This window comes from Balaenoptera musculus, chromosome 11 (genome assembly GCF_009873245.2).
Source record: "Balaenoptera musculus isolate JJ_BM4_2016_0621 chromosome 11, mBalMus1.pri.v3, whole genome shotgun sequence".
In the NCBI taxonomy this organism is placed as follows: domain Eukaryota; kingdom Metazoa; phylum Chordata; class Mammalia; order Artiodactyla; family Balaenopteridae; genus Balaenoptera; species Balaenoptera musculus.
The window spans coordinates 30,412,170-30,427,487 of record NC_045795.1 but is presented as its reverse complement, the minus strand read 5'-3'; the positions used below and the strand labels follow the sequence as shown (position 1 = coordinate 30,427,487).

Sequence of the window (15,318 nt, the reverse complement as noted above, 5' to 3'; positions counted from 1 at the left end):
AATACAGCAAACCACATTACACCGGGTTTGAAGACCACTGATACAGCAAAAAGTATTGATCCCTGAGCACTCAGGACACAGGGTGGGCTGAAGTAGTGGAAGCCGCACTTCCTTGCCTGCAAGCACAAGCCTCTCATTTCTTTACTCCAGTAAAACGTGTAACCTATTGTCATTTTCTATGTGTTCCCCATCCAGGGTAGATACTTAGGTGTGGAATTGCAAAGTCACAGAGTATATGTGCAGCTTCACCTTTACTAGATATTACCAAGCTGTGATCCCAAGTCTTTCCCAGCAATTTACAGTCTCAACAAAATGTAAGAAACTTCCCATTGCTCCACATCCTCATCAGTATTTGATCATTTCAGACAGAACCATAGGATTCAACAACACGAAAAGTTCCTATTTTAAAGGACAGAAAATTCAGGTCGAAACAGAATTTTAAGTAAGTTTATTTATACATTGACTCATTTAAACAAATATTTATAGGCACTTATTGTAGTCTAGACATTATGCTAAGTGCTGAGGATGAAAAATGAATAAAACCAATCCCTGCCCTCAAGGAATTTACACTCTCTTTGAGAGACATGTATGTGAACAGAGAATTCAGGTGATGAGTGCAATAATGGAAGTAAATGCAAATTGCAATAGCATTGATGAAAGAGAGAGAGAAAATGTGGCTGATTTGGGGGCAAGGGATAGTAGGAGATGTGTAGGTTGGGGTTTTTCATAAGATATGTTTGTTTTCAAATTTGGGTTTCACCTTTTAACCCCTGTACTTGTGGTTCTGTGATGATAACTTGAGAAGGCCGGATCGTGAAGGGTTTTATCCCCTGTCCCATGTGATAGATGATATAGACCACTGAAGAGTTTCAAGCCATGCAATGACATGGTTGAAATTGTGTTATAAAGAGACCCCTGATGGTAACATGGAGGATGATTTGGGATTGAGGCAGGCATGAATGGTGTCAGGGAGATAAGCTAGAAGTCTCTTGCAGTTGAGATTCAAGATGATAGAGGCTTGAACTAATGCAGTGGTAATGGAGATGGAAAGAAAATAGATATGAATGATATTCAGGAAGTAGCATTAATAGAATTAGGTGATAGACTAGAAGTGGAAAATGATGGAGAAGACTAGTTTATCTTAATACTCAAGTTTCTTAGTTTATCTTGATACCCAAGTTTCTGCCTAACAGGGAATATTCATTCATTCAGTCAACTAATATATATTGGTCACATACTATAAGCCAGGCCTTACGCTAGCTGCCAGGGCTATCTAGGGCTACCATGTTACACCACTCCAGGGAACATTATTCACATTGTGTACATGTGGAACATAGTAGGAATGGAATTCCCTGGACTTCTTCAGTGGTATGGTTCCAGATTATTTGTGAGCCAAACAAATATAGTCCCTACCATTACAGAGTTCACAATCCTGTGTTCAGTAGGAGTATTAATAAAGATGGGGGGAAATAAGGACTGTGTACAGTGGGCCTTTGCAGTATAAATGTTGTCCCTTGTTTCCCCTTCTGCTTGGAACAATGAGCTAGGTATATTGGACATATTGACCTTGATTGGTTTATGGAATGAATCTTCAGATGGAAATTTCTGTGAGGTCATAGGACATGTTGGTCTGGAGACCTTGTTCCAGGTTTTACGGGGAGTTAGTTAAAAAGATGTGCCAGTACACTTCCCATTTTGCACCTCTACCCTCTCTTCTAAAATGTGCCGAGAAGAGCTATAGCTCACATGTGGTCATGTTGCTGTGCTCCTGGAAGGGAGTTCAGAGGGAAGAGACCAAGTCTCCACTCCAATATAAACCTTCTGAAAGTTTTTTTTTCTTTCAGTGGCTTCAAATTGCATGCTCTCTGACAGAGAAGAAAAGAAAGTTGAGCAACTTGTATTAAAATTATCAAGGCCACATAAGACTTTCACATAATACAATGATTTCAAGGGTGAAGTGAATGAATTAAAGCGAATTTCTTTTTCTTTTCATACATGTGTAATAAAAATCTCTGATGGACTGTTTAGACTTTAATTTATTTAGATATAAGTCATCTCCCCCCCTTTTTTCAGTGACAAGTGCAAAGCAACTTTCCAACTATTTTTCTTCCAGTTTTTAAATTTGTAACACTGACAATAGGAAATCTTCTATAGAAAGTTTAGTTCTGAATGGATATATTCTTGCCAGAGGGAAATTTTATTGTTGAGTTTATAAAAGTTTGTAAAACAAAGTTGAGAATTGAAAAACTTTCAAATTGCAAAGCTGACTCTAAGTTATGGCTCTATGTATCATACTTCTAGTAATTCTCTGCTTATTAATATATTTTCCATAGTTCAAGTTTTATCACAGATACCTTTGAAAAAAGATATTTATTTTTGTGTCAACAATACTGTCAGGATCAAAGAAGCCATGATTAAATCTTGAATGACAATATGTAATAAATTGTAACACTTCAACTAGTTTCCATGTTTACAGTTATGGGCACACCATAATAATACCCTTCAATAAGGATAAATAGTGAAGCAAGTTAAAAACAGGAAAAAACAGCTATGTTCAATGAAACTACTAGATGCAACCCACATTTTCAGCAATGTTAGAGAAGAATAAGCTTTAAACTAAGTAAATCAGAAGAAGATCTGGAACATTTCATCAGTTTCTTTTTTACTTGACAATAATGAGAATAGCGTCAAATAAGATTTTAGATTTGTTCATTAGCCATATACATATAAGTCTGACCTAAATGTTGAAGTCAAAATCCTAATTAAGACCTGCTAGGAAGAGTCAAGTAAAAAGTTTGATTTTAAGGCATGTGAAAAATCCATATTTCAGAATGCCTAAGAATCAACACGTCACGGTTAAGCCTCAAACCTGGTCATCAAAAACTATAGAAAGTTAGAGATTTTACTTAGGAAAGAGAAATAAATATATTCTCTGGGCAAAGGTGTGAATTAACAGAAAAAGAACTGTATTGACAGAGGAAAGAACAGTGGCCAAGTAAGCTTTTTTTTTTTTTTAAATATCTTACTTTTTTTTCCCCATTCTGGTGAAAGTTTATTTCCACCACATTGACACCAGTAGGAATTGTCTCTTGTAAAACTCCTATAAAGATTTGATAATGGAATCCATTTAACTTATTAAAAGAATCTAATGAATTTAACACCAATACTGCACTTACAGAAATGAAAAATAACAGGCTCTAAGTGTATCGTGTTTGCAATGTATTTAATTTAAATAAAATTGAAGATAGTTCTCCTAAAACAGAGTTAAACTACAAAGAAGACACATTTTCGCCTTTTGTAAATTGCATAATAGGGAATTCCCTATCAGTCCAGTGGTTGAACTCTGCGCTTTCACTGCCGAGGCCCCAGGTTCAATCCCTGGTCGGGGAACTAAGATCCCACAACCAAGTGGCCAAAAAAATTGCATAATTAAAAGCAGATAATTTGTATTTTTGTTGCCAAAGAGTGATAACCAGGTAAACACACACACAGAGTTACCCTTACATATTATTTTTTGTATTATTGAAGGTCAAACTCTTCTGTTATATCTGCTATTGAAACCTCAGTTAGGTACTGAAAGTTATAAGGTATGTTCTTTTTTGGGAGAATATGGAATTATTGCAATTTGTATTTACATTTAGTAATATATTAAAAAAGGAAAGATGGTGACAAAGCAGGGAGGTCAGGAATTGCTCTGTAAGTTCCGCATCCCCACAGAGCTGGGCCAGGATTAGGATGAAATGAATTGAGGCATTGGCCTTGAGTGCAAAATTTAAGGGCGTTCCAAGAAACCCACTATTCAAGATAATATTTTCATGCAGTATTCTTAAAAATCAAATTTAATACCAAAAGATCCACGATTAGCAAAGTATCAAAACTTTAAATAAAGATAGGATGGGGACTTCCCTGGCGGTCCAGTGGTTAAGAGTCTATGCTCCCACTGCAGGGGGCACAGGTTCGATCCCTGGTCAGGGAACTAAGATCCCACATGCCCTGGTAGTGCGGCCAAAAAATAAAAAATAAAATAAAATAAGATAGGATGGGACCCCGCCCTTGCAGGCTCTTCTGCCTCACCCTCCTACTGGCCCTGCCCAGAAAAGCTTCCATTCAACTCTTCTGTTCAGATCAAGAAGGGTAAATGGGTTGGGATAGTGGGATGAGGACCAAGAGCAAGGCTTCTAGAAGCAGCCTAAACATTGTCCCTCCTGTAAATGTGTACAAAGGTAGGAATCATGGTACCAGGGTCCCCGTGACCTAGCTATAAGTAGCTTAGCCAACTTTATTTCCCCACTACATTACAATATTCCCTTAGACAGGATAGTCCCTTTAATGTTTCAACAATTTTTTTCCACTTTGATTTAGCTATGGGTTTTCTAAAAACACTTCAAAGAACTTTAAATCTGCTCAGAAGAAATAATTAAGTAAATTTGGGAAATGCTATATTCTAGTTTCTTCCATGGTGGTTCAAGATACCTATAGCATATTAAAAGCTGGGAGAAAATTGGCAGTACTAAGTCTATTTATTTTGTTTCATTCAGTGTTTCTCTGGTTTATTTTACTGTAGAAACATAGCATCGCCTAGTCTCTGACTTCAAGTACGATAAGGCAGCATCATTTAATCCGGCTCCCTGTCTTTCCTGGGCAGTAGCATTTTGCTCTCCAGATCCTGCAAGATATCTATCCACCTTCCCTGATTCTGGCTTTTTATTGGATCTAGGCATGGAGCAGCTCTGGAATTTTTTGTGTGTGATTTTATTTATGTATATTTTAATTGAAGTGTGGACTATGGGATTTCATGACAGATGTCAAGAGACTCTGAGGGGGAGAATATTGACCCATTTTACCTCTACTCTCTGTCCTCTTTTTTTATTTTTTGGCTGTGCCATGCGGCTTGTGGGATCTTAGTTTCCTGACCAGGGATCGAACCCAGGACCCGGCAATGAAAGTGCCTTGAGTCCTAACCACTGGACCGCCAGGGGAATTCCCAATGTCTTCTAAGTATATATTTATCACACTTCTCAGGTGGAGATAAGTCAAATAGATGTGATGTAACATTGGAAATGCTCATCTTATAATGACCCAAAAGGTGTGACCGCAAATGGAAAACACTGTGAGCAAGTACATCATGGGGGCCAGAAAATTTTAAACCCTTGTAACATCAGTCTGGGAACAATGAGGAAAGAGAGACCACACAGTAATTTGAACAAGGAAAGTTTAATATAATTGTGGACTATAAAAATGGATTGGAGTAACAAAGAATTGGCTAGAAAGAAGTCAAGAGAACTCTAGACTATAGGAATAAGAGCATCCACTGTCCTCAGGACTGAAACAGAGCAACCAAGAAAGAGTCCTCTTCTTTCCTCCCCCTGGGCTGAGATACAGATCTTATTGGGAGAGCACAGCCTTGACTCCCTGGATGGCAGAGAAGTCGCACTGGTGGAACTTGCTGGCAATCTGTCCTCTAGGCTGCTAGGGAAAGCTGTTCCCAAGTAGGTGACTTACCAGAGACACATTGCTACAAAACAGTCAAAGGTGGAGGGTGCTGGGGGAAAATGCTGGGTGCTGCTGGCAGCTGGTTGTGCACAGCAGGAGCCTGGCACTGGAGAAACCAACTTTGCTGCAGCAGCTGGGCCCTGGGGAAACTGCTGGAGTGTGTGCTGGAAAAGCTAGGAGCTAGAGAAGCTACACTTGAAGGGCTGTAGCAACCTGCCCTGTTGAGCACAAGGGAACCAGGAAGCAAACCCTTTTCCCTCTGTAATGTTTCTCCAATGCCCCCTACTGACAAAATGTCAATGCCAGCTGGTAAGGAGAAATATTTAAAGGGCCCAGATCCATTTTCACAGAGCAGGTAAAAAGATGAATTTGGACCTGAGAGGTAATAAGTTGATAACTGGCTCCTCTAGGGAAGAAAAATGATCTGGGGAAAAAATGTGACTTATAGGAGTGTGATTAACAGATCCCTCCCGACAAAAAAAATAATTCATCTGAAGTTAAAAAAGATAAAAGAAGCATTGCGTATAGAACTTGATTATGGCTAGATGGGAAAAAGAAAGTGCTTTCTCTGAGAAAAGTCTAGTTCAGGAAATCCTGGGGGAAAACACTGGAGGAAGAGTTTCTGAATAAGAAATACAGAGGAATAAAACACTTAGGATGGTGACCCAGAACTGGCATCCCCTAGGATTGCAGCTAAGAGAACCAAGTTGGATTATTGCTATTCTCTTCTTTTTTTCCTCTTCCATTTTTCCTACCTTTCTAGTTGGTAATTCAAATTTCTCAGACTGCGCAAATGCTGATTTTGTACTTTGTTATTTGGACTAAGACTACTACGATTTATGTTTCTCACCCTGAAGGCAAGTTGGAGAGAGGGGACAAATGGTTCAGGCCACCATCCCAAAGTCTAGAGTGAAACTGTAGAACCGTGGGCAGTGGGATTAGAATTGGATAGCAACCTGCCTTGGTGCCTTGAAAGTAAAATGCAAGCACATCAATAAAGAATGGTTAAATTACTACGTTAAATTACTATGGAAGTTAAATTATTACTTCATTTTAGGGTGTTCTTAGATGCTTCATCACAGACATTTGTCAACTTTTACATATAATATTCCACTACTTCTCGGAGATCACTGCCACCAACGTAGGACAGTTACCACCACCAAAATACCAAAGGGCTGATTTAAGAAGATGAGTTTTATTTCTCTGACTCCTGGGTAATAAATGAGATTTTTAGAAATTATATTGGTCGCCTGAGGTAAAAAGGGTGTCATTTAGTAAGTTGATACTATCGTCAAACACATGTGCCACTCTAGTCAGCGTTGTTCCTGAAGTACAATTAGACAGGTGCTCCATAAATGTGGTAATGATATGGCAAGCATCAGCCTTTTTATGACAATGCTGTACTCTCTTTTAAATACCTGAAAATGGTCCATGGGAATGCTAAATGGAACAACAAGGAAAGGTTTATGATGCTAAGCCCTTTAACTACAAACATTCATCTCTTGTTACAGCCATGCAAATTATTACAGGTCCATTGACAAAGGGAAAAATTGAGCGAGCATACAACAAATCATACAGTATTGAACTGTATAAAAAATTAAAATGAAAAAAAATATGTCAGAAAGTTTTGGGATCACTTAAGTTATTAAGCTATCTTAAAAGTATATATAGGACTTGTGAAAATCTTGTATAGCAGAAAATTCTTGGTAAGCTCATTTACGTTTCTTGTGTAATCATTTGTAGAACACATGGAATAAACCTGTACAAGCCATACATATTTTTTTTCACGTTCGGACTACATGGAAGTTTCTTTACTCTTGTCTCTCTATGCAGTTAATGTGCTCTCACTGTGAAGGATAATGGAAGATGCTGACATATAGAGATGTGTAAGACAATGGTGCTTAAAGACCTCATGCAAACGCACTAACTTCTCATTCTCTGATTTTCACTTTGGCCCATCTAAAATGATTAAGTGAAAAATATTAATCTAACTGATTAACATTTTATACAGAAAAGAATAAGTTAAATGAAAACATTTTCACTTTTCAAGAACCAATTTGGACCTTATACACACTCCATCCTTCCATCTTCTGAAATAGCTACTTCTTTCTGCTGTCCCATTCCACCAGAATCCTGCATCATTTTCTCTTCAGGGCAGGGATTGGCAAACTTTTTCTGTTTAAAAAAAAAACAGATATTAAATATTTTTGGCTTTGCAGACCATGCAGTCCTTTTCACAACTACACAATTCTGCTGTTTTAGGCAAAGGCAGCTACAGACAATACACAATTAAATGAATAAAGCCGTGTTCCAATAGAACTTTGTGGACACTGACATTTGAATTTACATCAGATTCATGTGTCATGAATATTATTCTTCTCTTAATTTTTTACCAACTATTTGCAAATGCAAAAACCATCCTTAACTTGTGGGTTTTACAAAAATAGGCATCAGGTGAGATTTGGCCTGTGGGCTGTAGTGTGACAACACCTGGTCTACTGGCAGTGCTACTTCTACAAGGGCTGGGTGACTTTCACTCAATTACGGTTCAAAGGAAAACTCTCTAAAGATGGTTCTATTTATAAAGTTTTCCCATACAACCATTCAAAACTTTAGCAATCATCGATATGTCCATTATTTTTTACTGCACATCTGAAAGTTTGTCCCACTTTATTAGCTGGCCCAATGAAAACTGTTTTACAATTTCACAGTGACTTTTTCACTTTTCATCAAGAAAAAAGTATATATAAAATAATTTAGTGGTTAGAAGATGAAACCTGAATGAAAGAAGCATGGATTCTTGTCCTGGTTTGGGAGTTCAGTTCTTTGACTAGATAAATAACTTGACCGTTTCACATCTCATTTTCTTTGTCTGGAAAGTCAGAATTTCCAGGTGTTGTTACTAAACAGTTATATTAAACGTTAAAGGAGATGGAGGGAAAAATTATGCTTATATTTTCCGGAATAGGCACATGTTCAGAAAAACATGTGTGTGTGCGTGTGCATGTTTTTATGCCATAACATACAACAGAAAAGAGGCATGCTTCTGAAGAGAAATCTTTTGGGTGATTTGTTCTGAACATTTCAGGGTAGAAAAAAAAATCTAAGCCCAAGAGTGAGATCATACCAACTATAGCACAAAATACACACATGTAAAATTTCACAGTTTCCCTCTGTGCCTACTATTACCAGGAGAGGTTCAGTTTAGGGGTCTGTAAAAATGTTTTCTTCCTTTAAGTATAACACTCTGAGCCAAGACATCATCTGTTCCAGGCTCAGTCAGCTCCAGTTGAAAGTGTGAATGTTCAGCAAGAGGATATTTTTGAAAGGAGACTGAAAATCCGCTGTGCCAGATACCTGAAACGTTGTTAGGGTATTCGGTGGAAAATTTCATTTCCCCATTATAAATAACTGTAGGATATTTTAAGGGATCCAAGACTAGTAACTTCCAAGAGTTGCTTATATTAGCTCCACTGAAATGTGAAATGGAGGGAGGATGTCCAAGGACGGCTATAAAGCTGAATTACCGGATATGATTAATTAAAATAAATAATTCACCATTGATTAAATAGCCCTTAAAATCCCCAGTCAAAGCACCCAAACATTGAGGCCTGCATATTTTGCTATCCACCAAGTAAAACAAAGAACGGACAAAACAGCAATGGAGAAAGAAAGAGGAGGAAAAGCCCCCATGACGATTACTTAAGTTCAACTGCCCTAGAAGTTCTTATTCAAAAAAGCCCGTCTGGTCGCCCATATTTGAAATATTGACTGTTACTGAGCACCACATTTTCTGGTAGTTCCCGGTCCTGTGGATTTCCAGGGAGAAGGACAACTCCAAAGAAGGCGGCATAACACCGACTACGGTAGTTACTGAATTTTTATCTCCCTTTGACCACAGAAATAATCAGCTTCCGGTAACTTCTTTCCTCCTTTGCAGCCCCTACACATTCAAAAACGCAACAAAAAAAGTCAGAGATCTTTGATAGACTGAGGTGCAACGCGCCCGAAATAAAACTGTCCCGCTAAAAGGCAAAAAAAAAAAAAAAAAGTCTTGTGTGTGAGTTGTGTATGTGTATTTATGTGTCAGTGTGGGGATGTGTGAGGCGTGTGTGCTCCGGTGCATGTGACTAAGTGGTGGGGCGGGGGTGTAAGGTAGGAAACTAACGCAGGCAGTCTGGTCTCTCTGTTTTTTTTTTTTTTTGGAAGGGTAAGCCTGGCTTCCCTTCGCTGGTCGGCCGCGTGAGGCTGGGAAGACCCGACCCTGGCGCGCGCCGGCAGCGCGGCAGTGCCCGGGGTTAGAGCTCTCCCCTGTGACCGAAAAGATAATTAAAAATCACAGGCGCAGGAGACAGCTCCGTTCCTCGCTGCGCATCAAGTCCGTCGGGATGAGTGGGTCCTCGCATGCCGGGGGCGCCCGGGCTCCGAGGCCAGTGGGCCGCGGCGAGGAGTAGGTTGGGCAGGGGGTGTCCCAGCGGGTGATGCAGAATGAGTCACCCAGGGTGGCAGGCGGCCGTGGGAAGGCCGAGGAGGCGGGAGGGGCGCGGCGAGGAGGCTCGCGTCTGCGGGGGGATTTTTAGGGAGAGGCAGGAACGTCGGGGAGAAAACTGGGGAAGGGAAAGCCAGACGAGGGACGCGTGGAGTTGTGGATGGGGAAAGGGAAGGTAAAACTAAAGCCCCAAAGAGGAAAGAGCAGTGTCCCCTGGGCCGCATCCTTACCCCCGCGAGGGCGCTCGCCGAGCCACCCCCGCCCCACCTCCGCTCCCACGGCTGGAGGCCCCTCAGTCGAGAGAGCAATCCTGGTCCCCAAGCCACTCAACTACAGCTCTCCAAGTTCATCTTGCGCTTGAAATAGGCTCCAGAGACCTCGACAGACACCAGGTCCCTTCTGCCGCGCCCCCCACGCTCTCCAGGCCCCTTCAAAGGCGCAGACCCCCAAGCGCCCGCTGGGCTAGTGGAAGCGACGCTTTAAAAAGCGGGAGAGAGAGTCGTGGCAGGTCGCTACCAGGGTGAGAGAGGCGTTTGCGCTGAGCAATAAAAATGCCGATTAATGGGTACGTGGATTGATTTAAGTAAGATGGGGGGGGGGCCCGATGAGTGATGACTCAACTATGTTTCTTCCTGAATACTCCGAAGAGGAGGCACTATAACTTCATTTCTTTTATAAAATCACGTATTACTGTGTAGTGTCAGCTACGCTGTTAGGAATCTTTGAAACTCTGGCAACTGATGATTCTTTTTGCAGACAAGTTTTCAAGCTTTGCGAGGTTTAAGGGAGATTGACAGCAAGGAACGTAGCAGTACACTACGAGGAGGGGAAACGGCCCAGTGTCCCCTTCTTAGGGGTGCAATAGCCTCAAGCGGATTTCCCGGCTTCTGCGGGCGCCCCACATTGTTTTATTTGTTTTGAAGGCTCAGAGTTTGAGGCTGGTCGGAGACACCCACGTGCTTCTGACTCTCATCAGCGTAATGATCGCCTTAGCCAGAGTCGTGTCTATATAAACCACAAAAACCTAATCATTAGAAATCCCAGCCTCCAAAAACCACATTTTAGGTAAAACTGCCGGGTTTTTTTTCTGCGCTCCTTCATCCTCTCGACCACAACTTTTTGGGGGATCCAAAGTCGCTTTTTAAACCCACATTGGGAAATAAATACATAAATAAATAGCCATTGAAGCATTTTGAATATTTTATTTTGTAGTTTTATTTTTTTCCCCGGGAGTGGTGGGGGAGAAAGTTAAGACATTAGACCTAGTTTTAGATGCAAAATAGACAATAAAAGATTGAGATTCATGGAAAACTGCTGGGGTTTTCCCCCAGCGAGGGTTTTTGCAACTTATTTTAATCATCAAGCTGACAGTTTTCCAGTCCTTAAAAAACTCATCCTTGTTCTCTAGGAACGACTAGTTTGAATATAGAAGAAAAAAGTGTCTAGCCACCCACTTGAGTTTCTAAGAAGTATTTTGACAAGTGTCCCCTCCATCCCAAGTTTTTCTGTCACTTAAGTAAAAAACAAAAACAAAACAAAACAAAAAAAAACACACCCAAACCCTGCAAAATCTTTTCTTCCCTCGGGAGCCGCTCCGGCAGAGGTGGAGCGGGGGGGTAGGGTGGGGGAAGGGTGAAGAGAGCTGAGAAGTCAGCACAGACGCTCAAGAATTTTCCTTCCTCCTCTCCTGAAGTTACAACGAAAAATAACGACAGTCAGATCAGCCGGCGGCTCTCTGGCGTCTCAACTTCAACCTCCTCCGACCAAGAGGGGGTTCCTTGTCTTGGGGGGAGGAGGCGAGAAGCAAGAGGACGCGACCAGGCGAGATCCCCGTAGACCGGGGCCGCCTCTCTCGGCTTCCGAAGCTGCGCGCGGCGCCCCGGGGGCTCCTTCTCGCGGCCGGCGGGCGGCGGCAGCGGCTGCGATTCGCAGGCTCGAGATCCGTTGCCCCGAGATCCGCTGCCCGCGACTTACCTCCTGGCACCTCGAAGCACGAGGGTCAGAGAGCTTTGCAAAGAGCAGGAGAGAGTGGATGCGAGGAGGTGGCGGTGAGAGGGCGAGAAGAGGAGAAGGGAAAGGAAGGAGCCGAGCCGGGGAGCCGGGCTGGCAGCCGCCGCGGGAGGAATCTGAGTGTGCAGCCGGCGCGGGGGGAGCGGCGGCCGCCGCGGAGGAGGCGGCGGCGGCGGCAGCGGCGCGGGCGGGCGGGCGGCGGCGCGGACGCCTGCAGCTGGGCAGCAGCGCGCGGCGCGGAGCGGCGGTGGCGGGCAGCGCGCGGCGATGCTGGCCTCGGGGCTGGACTGCTGAACCCACTCGGCTCCACCGCCGGACTCGAACTGGGAGGGGGCGCCAGCGCACCCAGGACGCGGTGCCCCACGGGAACCCCACTACAAGCTGCTGCAAACTGAAGCCTCCCGCCTCCCCGGGCCAAACACATCCCGGTGCCCGTTCGCAGCTGCCATCCCGGGTGTTCCAAAGGCTCCGGCAAGATCTGCGCCTCCCGGGTCTCCCCACCCGCCAACCCGATTGCTCCGCACCGCCACCTCTGGCTCCCGTCAGACTCCGCCCGGCAGTCGGCTTCATCGAACTTGATTTCTCACCTCCTCAGCCCCATCACCTCCAGCCCCTTTCCCCCGTCTCGCCTCCACCCCCCCAATTTCCTCCTCCTCGCCCCTCATTTCCACCCTCCTCCCCCTCCCCCGGCCACTTCGCTAACTTGTGGCTGTTGTGATGCGTATTCCCGTAGATCCGAGCACCAGCCGGCGCTTCAGCCCCCCCTCCAGCAGCCTGCAGCCCGGCAAGATGAGCGACGTGAGCCCGGTGGTGGCTGCGCAACAGCAGCAGCAGCAGCAGCAACAGCAGCAGCAGCAACAGCAGCAGCAACAGCAGCAGCAGCAGCAGCAGGAGGCGGCGGCGGCGGCGGCAGCGGCGGCGGCGGCGGCCGCGGCGGCTGCGGTGCCCCGGTTGCGGCCGCCGCACGACAACCGCACCATGGTGGAGATCATCGCTGACCACCCGGCTGAACTCGTCCGCACCGACAGCCCCAACTTCCTGTGCTCCGTGCTGCCCTCGCACTGGCGTTGCAACAAGACCCTGCCCGTGGCCTTCAAGGTAAGAAGCTGCGGCCGCCCCCCGCTCCCCGCCCCCGGCCGGGCGCCGCGGGACCTGCCCGCCGGCGTTTCCAAGCTCACGGGGGCCGGGCCCCTGACCCGGACGGCCTCCATGGCTCCTACCTCGGTGGCTCTGACCCGAGGGACCCCCGTCTGGCCCTCTTCCTCCGGATGCCACAGCGGGCTCGGGGCTTAGTGACCCCGCACAGATCCTTCCTTCTCCCACCTGTGCCCGTAGCCACCACTTCAGCCCTTGTCCCCTTTATCTGTTCATCACCCCTGGATCCTCCCGGCCAACGTCCCGACCCACTCCTCTGAGCGGTCTCCCCTCCCCCAGGAGCCCCCAGGTGCCCACTCTCGGCGGCGCCGCCGGGACGTGCTCCACCCCGCCCCCACTCCCCAGAAGCGAGGATCCCCGGCGTTCTCCCCCGAGACTCCCGCGTCCCCTTACCCGGCATCCCGGCCGGGCCCGCACCGCGGGCCGCCGCGCCGCCCCTCCCCGGGATTCCGCGCTCTTCCCTTCCCAACCGAACGCCCTCCGCCCGTCTCGGCGCCCCCTTCTCTGACCCGCTTGCGCCTCGGCGGCTCCGGCCCCTCCTGGACTCGGGGGCCGGTGTTGGTGGGGTGCCGGCGCCGGGCGTTTGCGCCCGGGGCGGGGCGCCGCGTGCCGGCTGCTGGCTGCGGCGCGTGGGCCGCATTATCAGTATCCGAGAGGGTCACGGGCGAACCTAGGGACTCAGGGAGCGAGTGAGGGGCAGACAGGACGGGGGCGTTTTCTCCGTCTGCAGACCCGCGCCCCTTCCCGCTACCGGGAGGAAGGCGGGGCTGCAGGGGTCGCCGCGCGCCCGGAGGCGGGGGAGTCCGGGAGTCCCCGGCGCCGGACCCTCAAGTGCAAGGCGGCGCGGGCCAGTGGAGGGGGCGGGGGCTCGGGCCGCCTCTTCCACCCGGACCCGCTCCCCGCCTCGCCGCGCCCGGGAGGGAGAAGGGAAACCTGTGAAATGCCTTCGGCTCGCCCGCCTTGAAAACTGAGGTGACATTGTGCGATTCGCCTTATTCTTACTTTTAAGGACTCAGACCCCAGAGGTCCCTCCCGCTTCTGAGAGGTCGTGGGAGGCTCGGGCCCGTGGCCTGGGAGCCGAGGGAGTGACTCCCGGGCTGGAGAGCGCCTTGCGCGCGCCCCGCGGCCTCCTCCGCCCTCCCGGCCCGTTAGTTTGAGGGCGGGTCTCAGCAGCCGGAGTCGCGGGCAGCGGCTCCGCAGGTTGAGGGTGTAGGGTCCGGAGTCTCTCCGTAAGGCTATCGGGATCCCTCTGGCAGCCCTCGTCCCCTCGCGGAGCCCGCAGGGCCGGGAGCGTCCCAGGTTGCTGGGGAGATGGGGTCCCGGGCCGAGCTCCCTCTCGGGACTAGGCGCCTGGGATGGAGGGGGCGGTGAGCCAGACAGGGACGAGAGCGCTCCCAGGAAGATGCTTCCGGCCCTGTTTAGCCTCTGAACCCGCGAAGGTGGGCCTGGGTCCCCTGGGTTCTGGGATTGTGGAGAGCAGGGTAAGCCAGGCCTTGGGGGGAGGGGGGGAAGGGAGGAATCCTGCCAGTTCCTCCCTTGTGGACCCTGGGGCCAAACTCCCACGGGCCACTGGCAGTTCCCGGTTGTTGACCACCCCCTCCCCACGCGCACCAATTCAGATTCCGTGCGTGGGTGGCGTGGAAAGAAAGAGGAGTCCAGGTCAATTAGAGCTGGTTATCTCGCTATGTCTTGTATCAGAACAGAAATCGAATGAATTGTTATGGAAAGGGGATGTTGCACTCTGGGGCAAGTTTCATTTTGCAGTTGGCTCAAGAAATGTGTGTGTGTTTTAACCGTCCCATTTCTCCTTTTATAAACCACCCATTTTGTAGGTTAAGCTTTTCTTCCTTGAAATATGAAAAGCTCAGAGTATAGGCGAATCGTAGAAATTTGGATTTTCACATAAGATATATCTTTTACAGTTCATCCTCCAAGGGCCCAGAATTTTCTAATTGGCCTTATGTGAGAACGGAAATTTGTTTCCACGCCCCCCCCCACAAGCCCCTCAAGACACAAACAAAAAAACAACACTGGATGAAAACAGCAAATAATACAAATAAACAGATATTTTATATATAAAATGCCACAAGTTAGGGTATGAAAAAGTTAAGGATGGGTGCCCACATTTTTAAAAGATGTCATTTAGATGTCTGATGTTCTACATTCCGTTT

General features: G+C 46.6%; 1 protein-coding gene across 6 annotated transcripts in view; it reads left to right on the top strand.

The window, feature by feature from the left end:
- Window positions 1–15,318, top strand: part of RUNX2 (RUNX family transcription factor 2) — a 282,428-nt gene that overhangs the window by 75,217 nt on the left and 191,893 nt on the right. For all 6 annotated transcript variants that reach the window (XM_036869865.1, XM_036869864.1, XM_036869863.1 and 3 more), the window contains exon 3: window positions 12,726–13,090. In XM_036869865.1, the coding sequence (XP_036725760.1) occupies window positions 12,726–13,090 (365 nt within the window). The remainder of the gene's footprint in view (window positions 1–12,725; window positions 13,091–15,318) is intronic.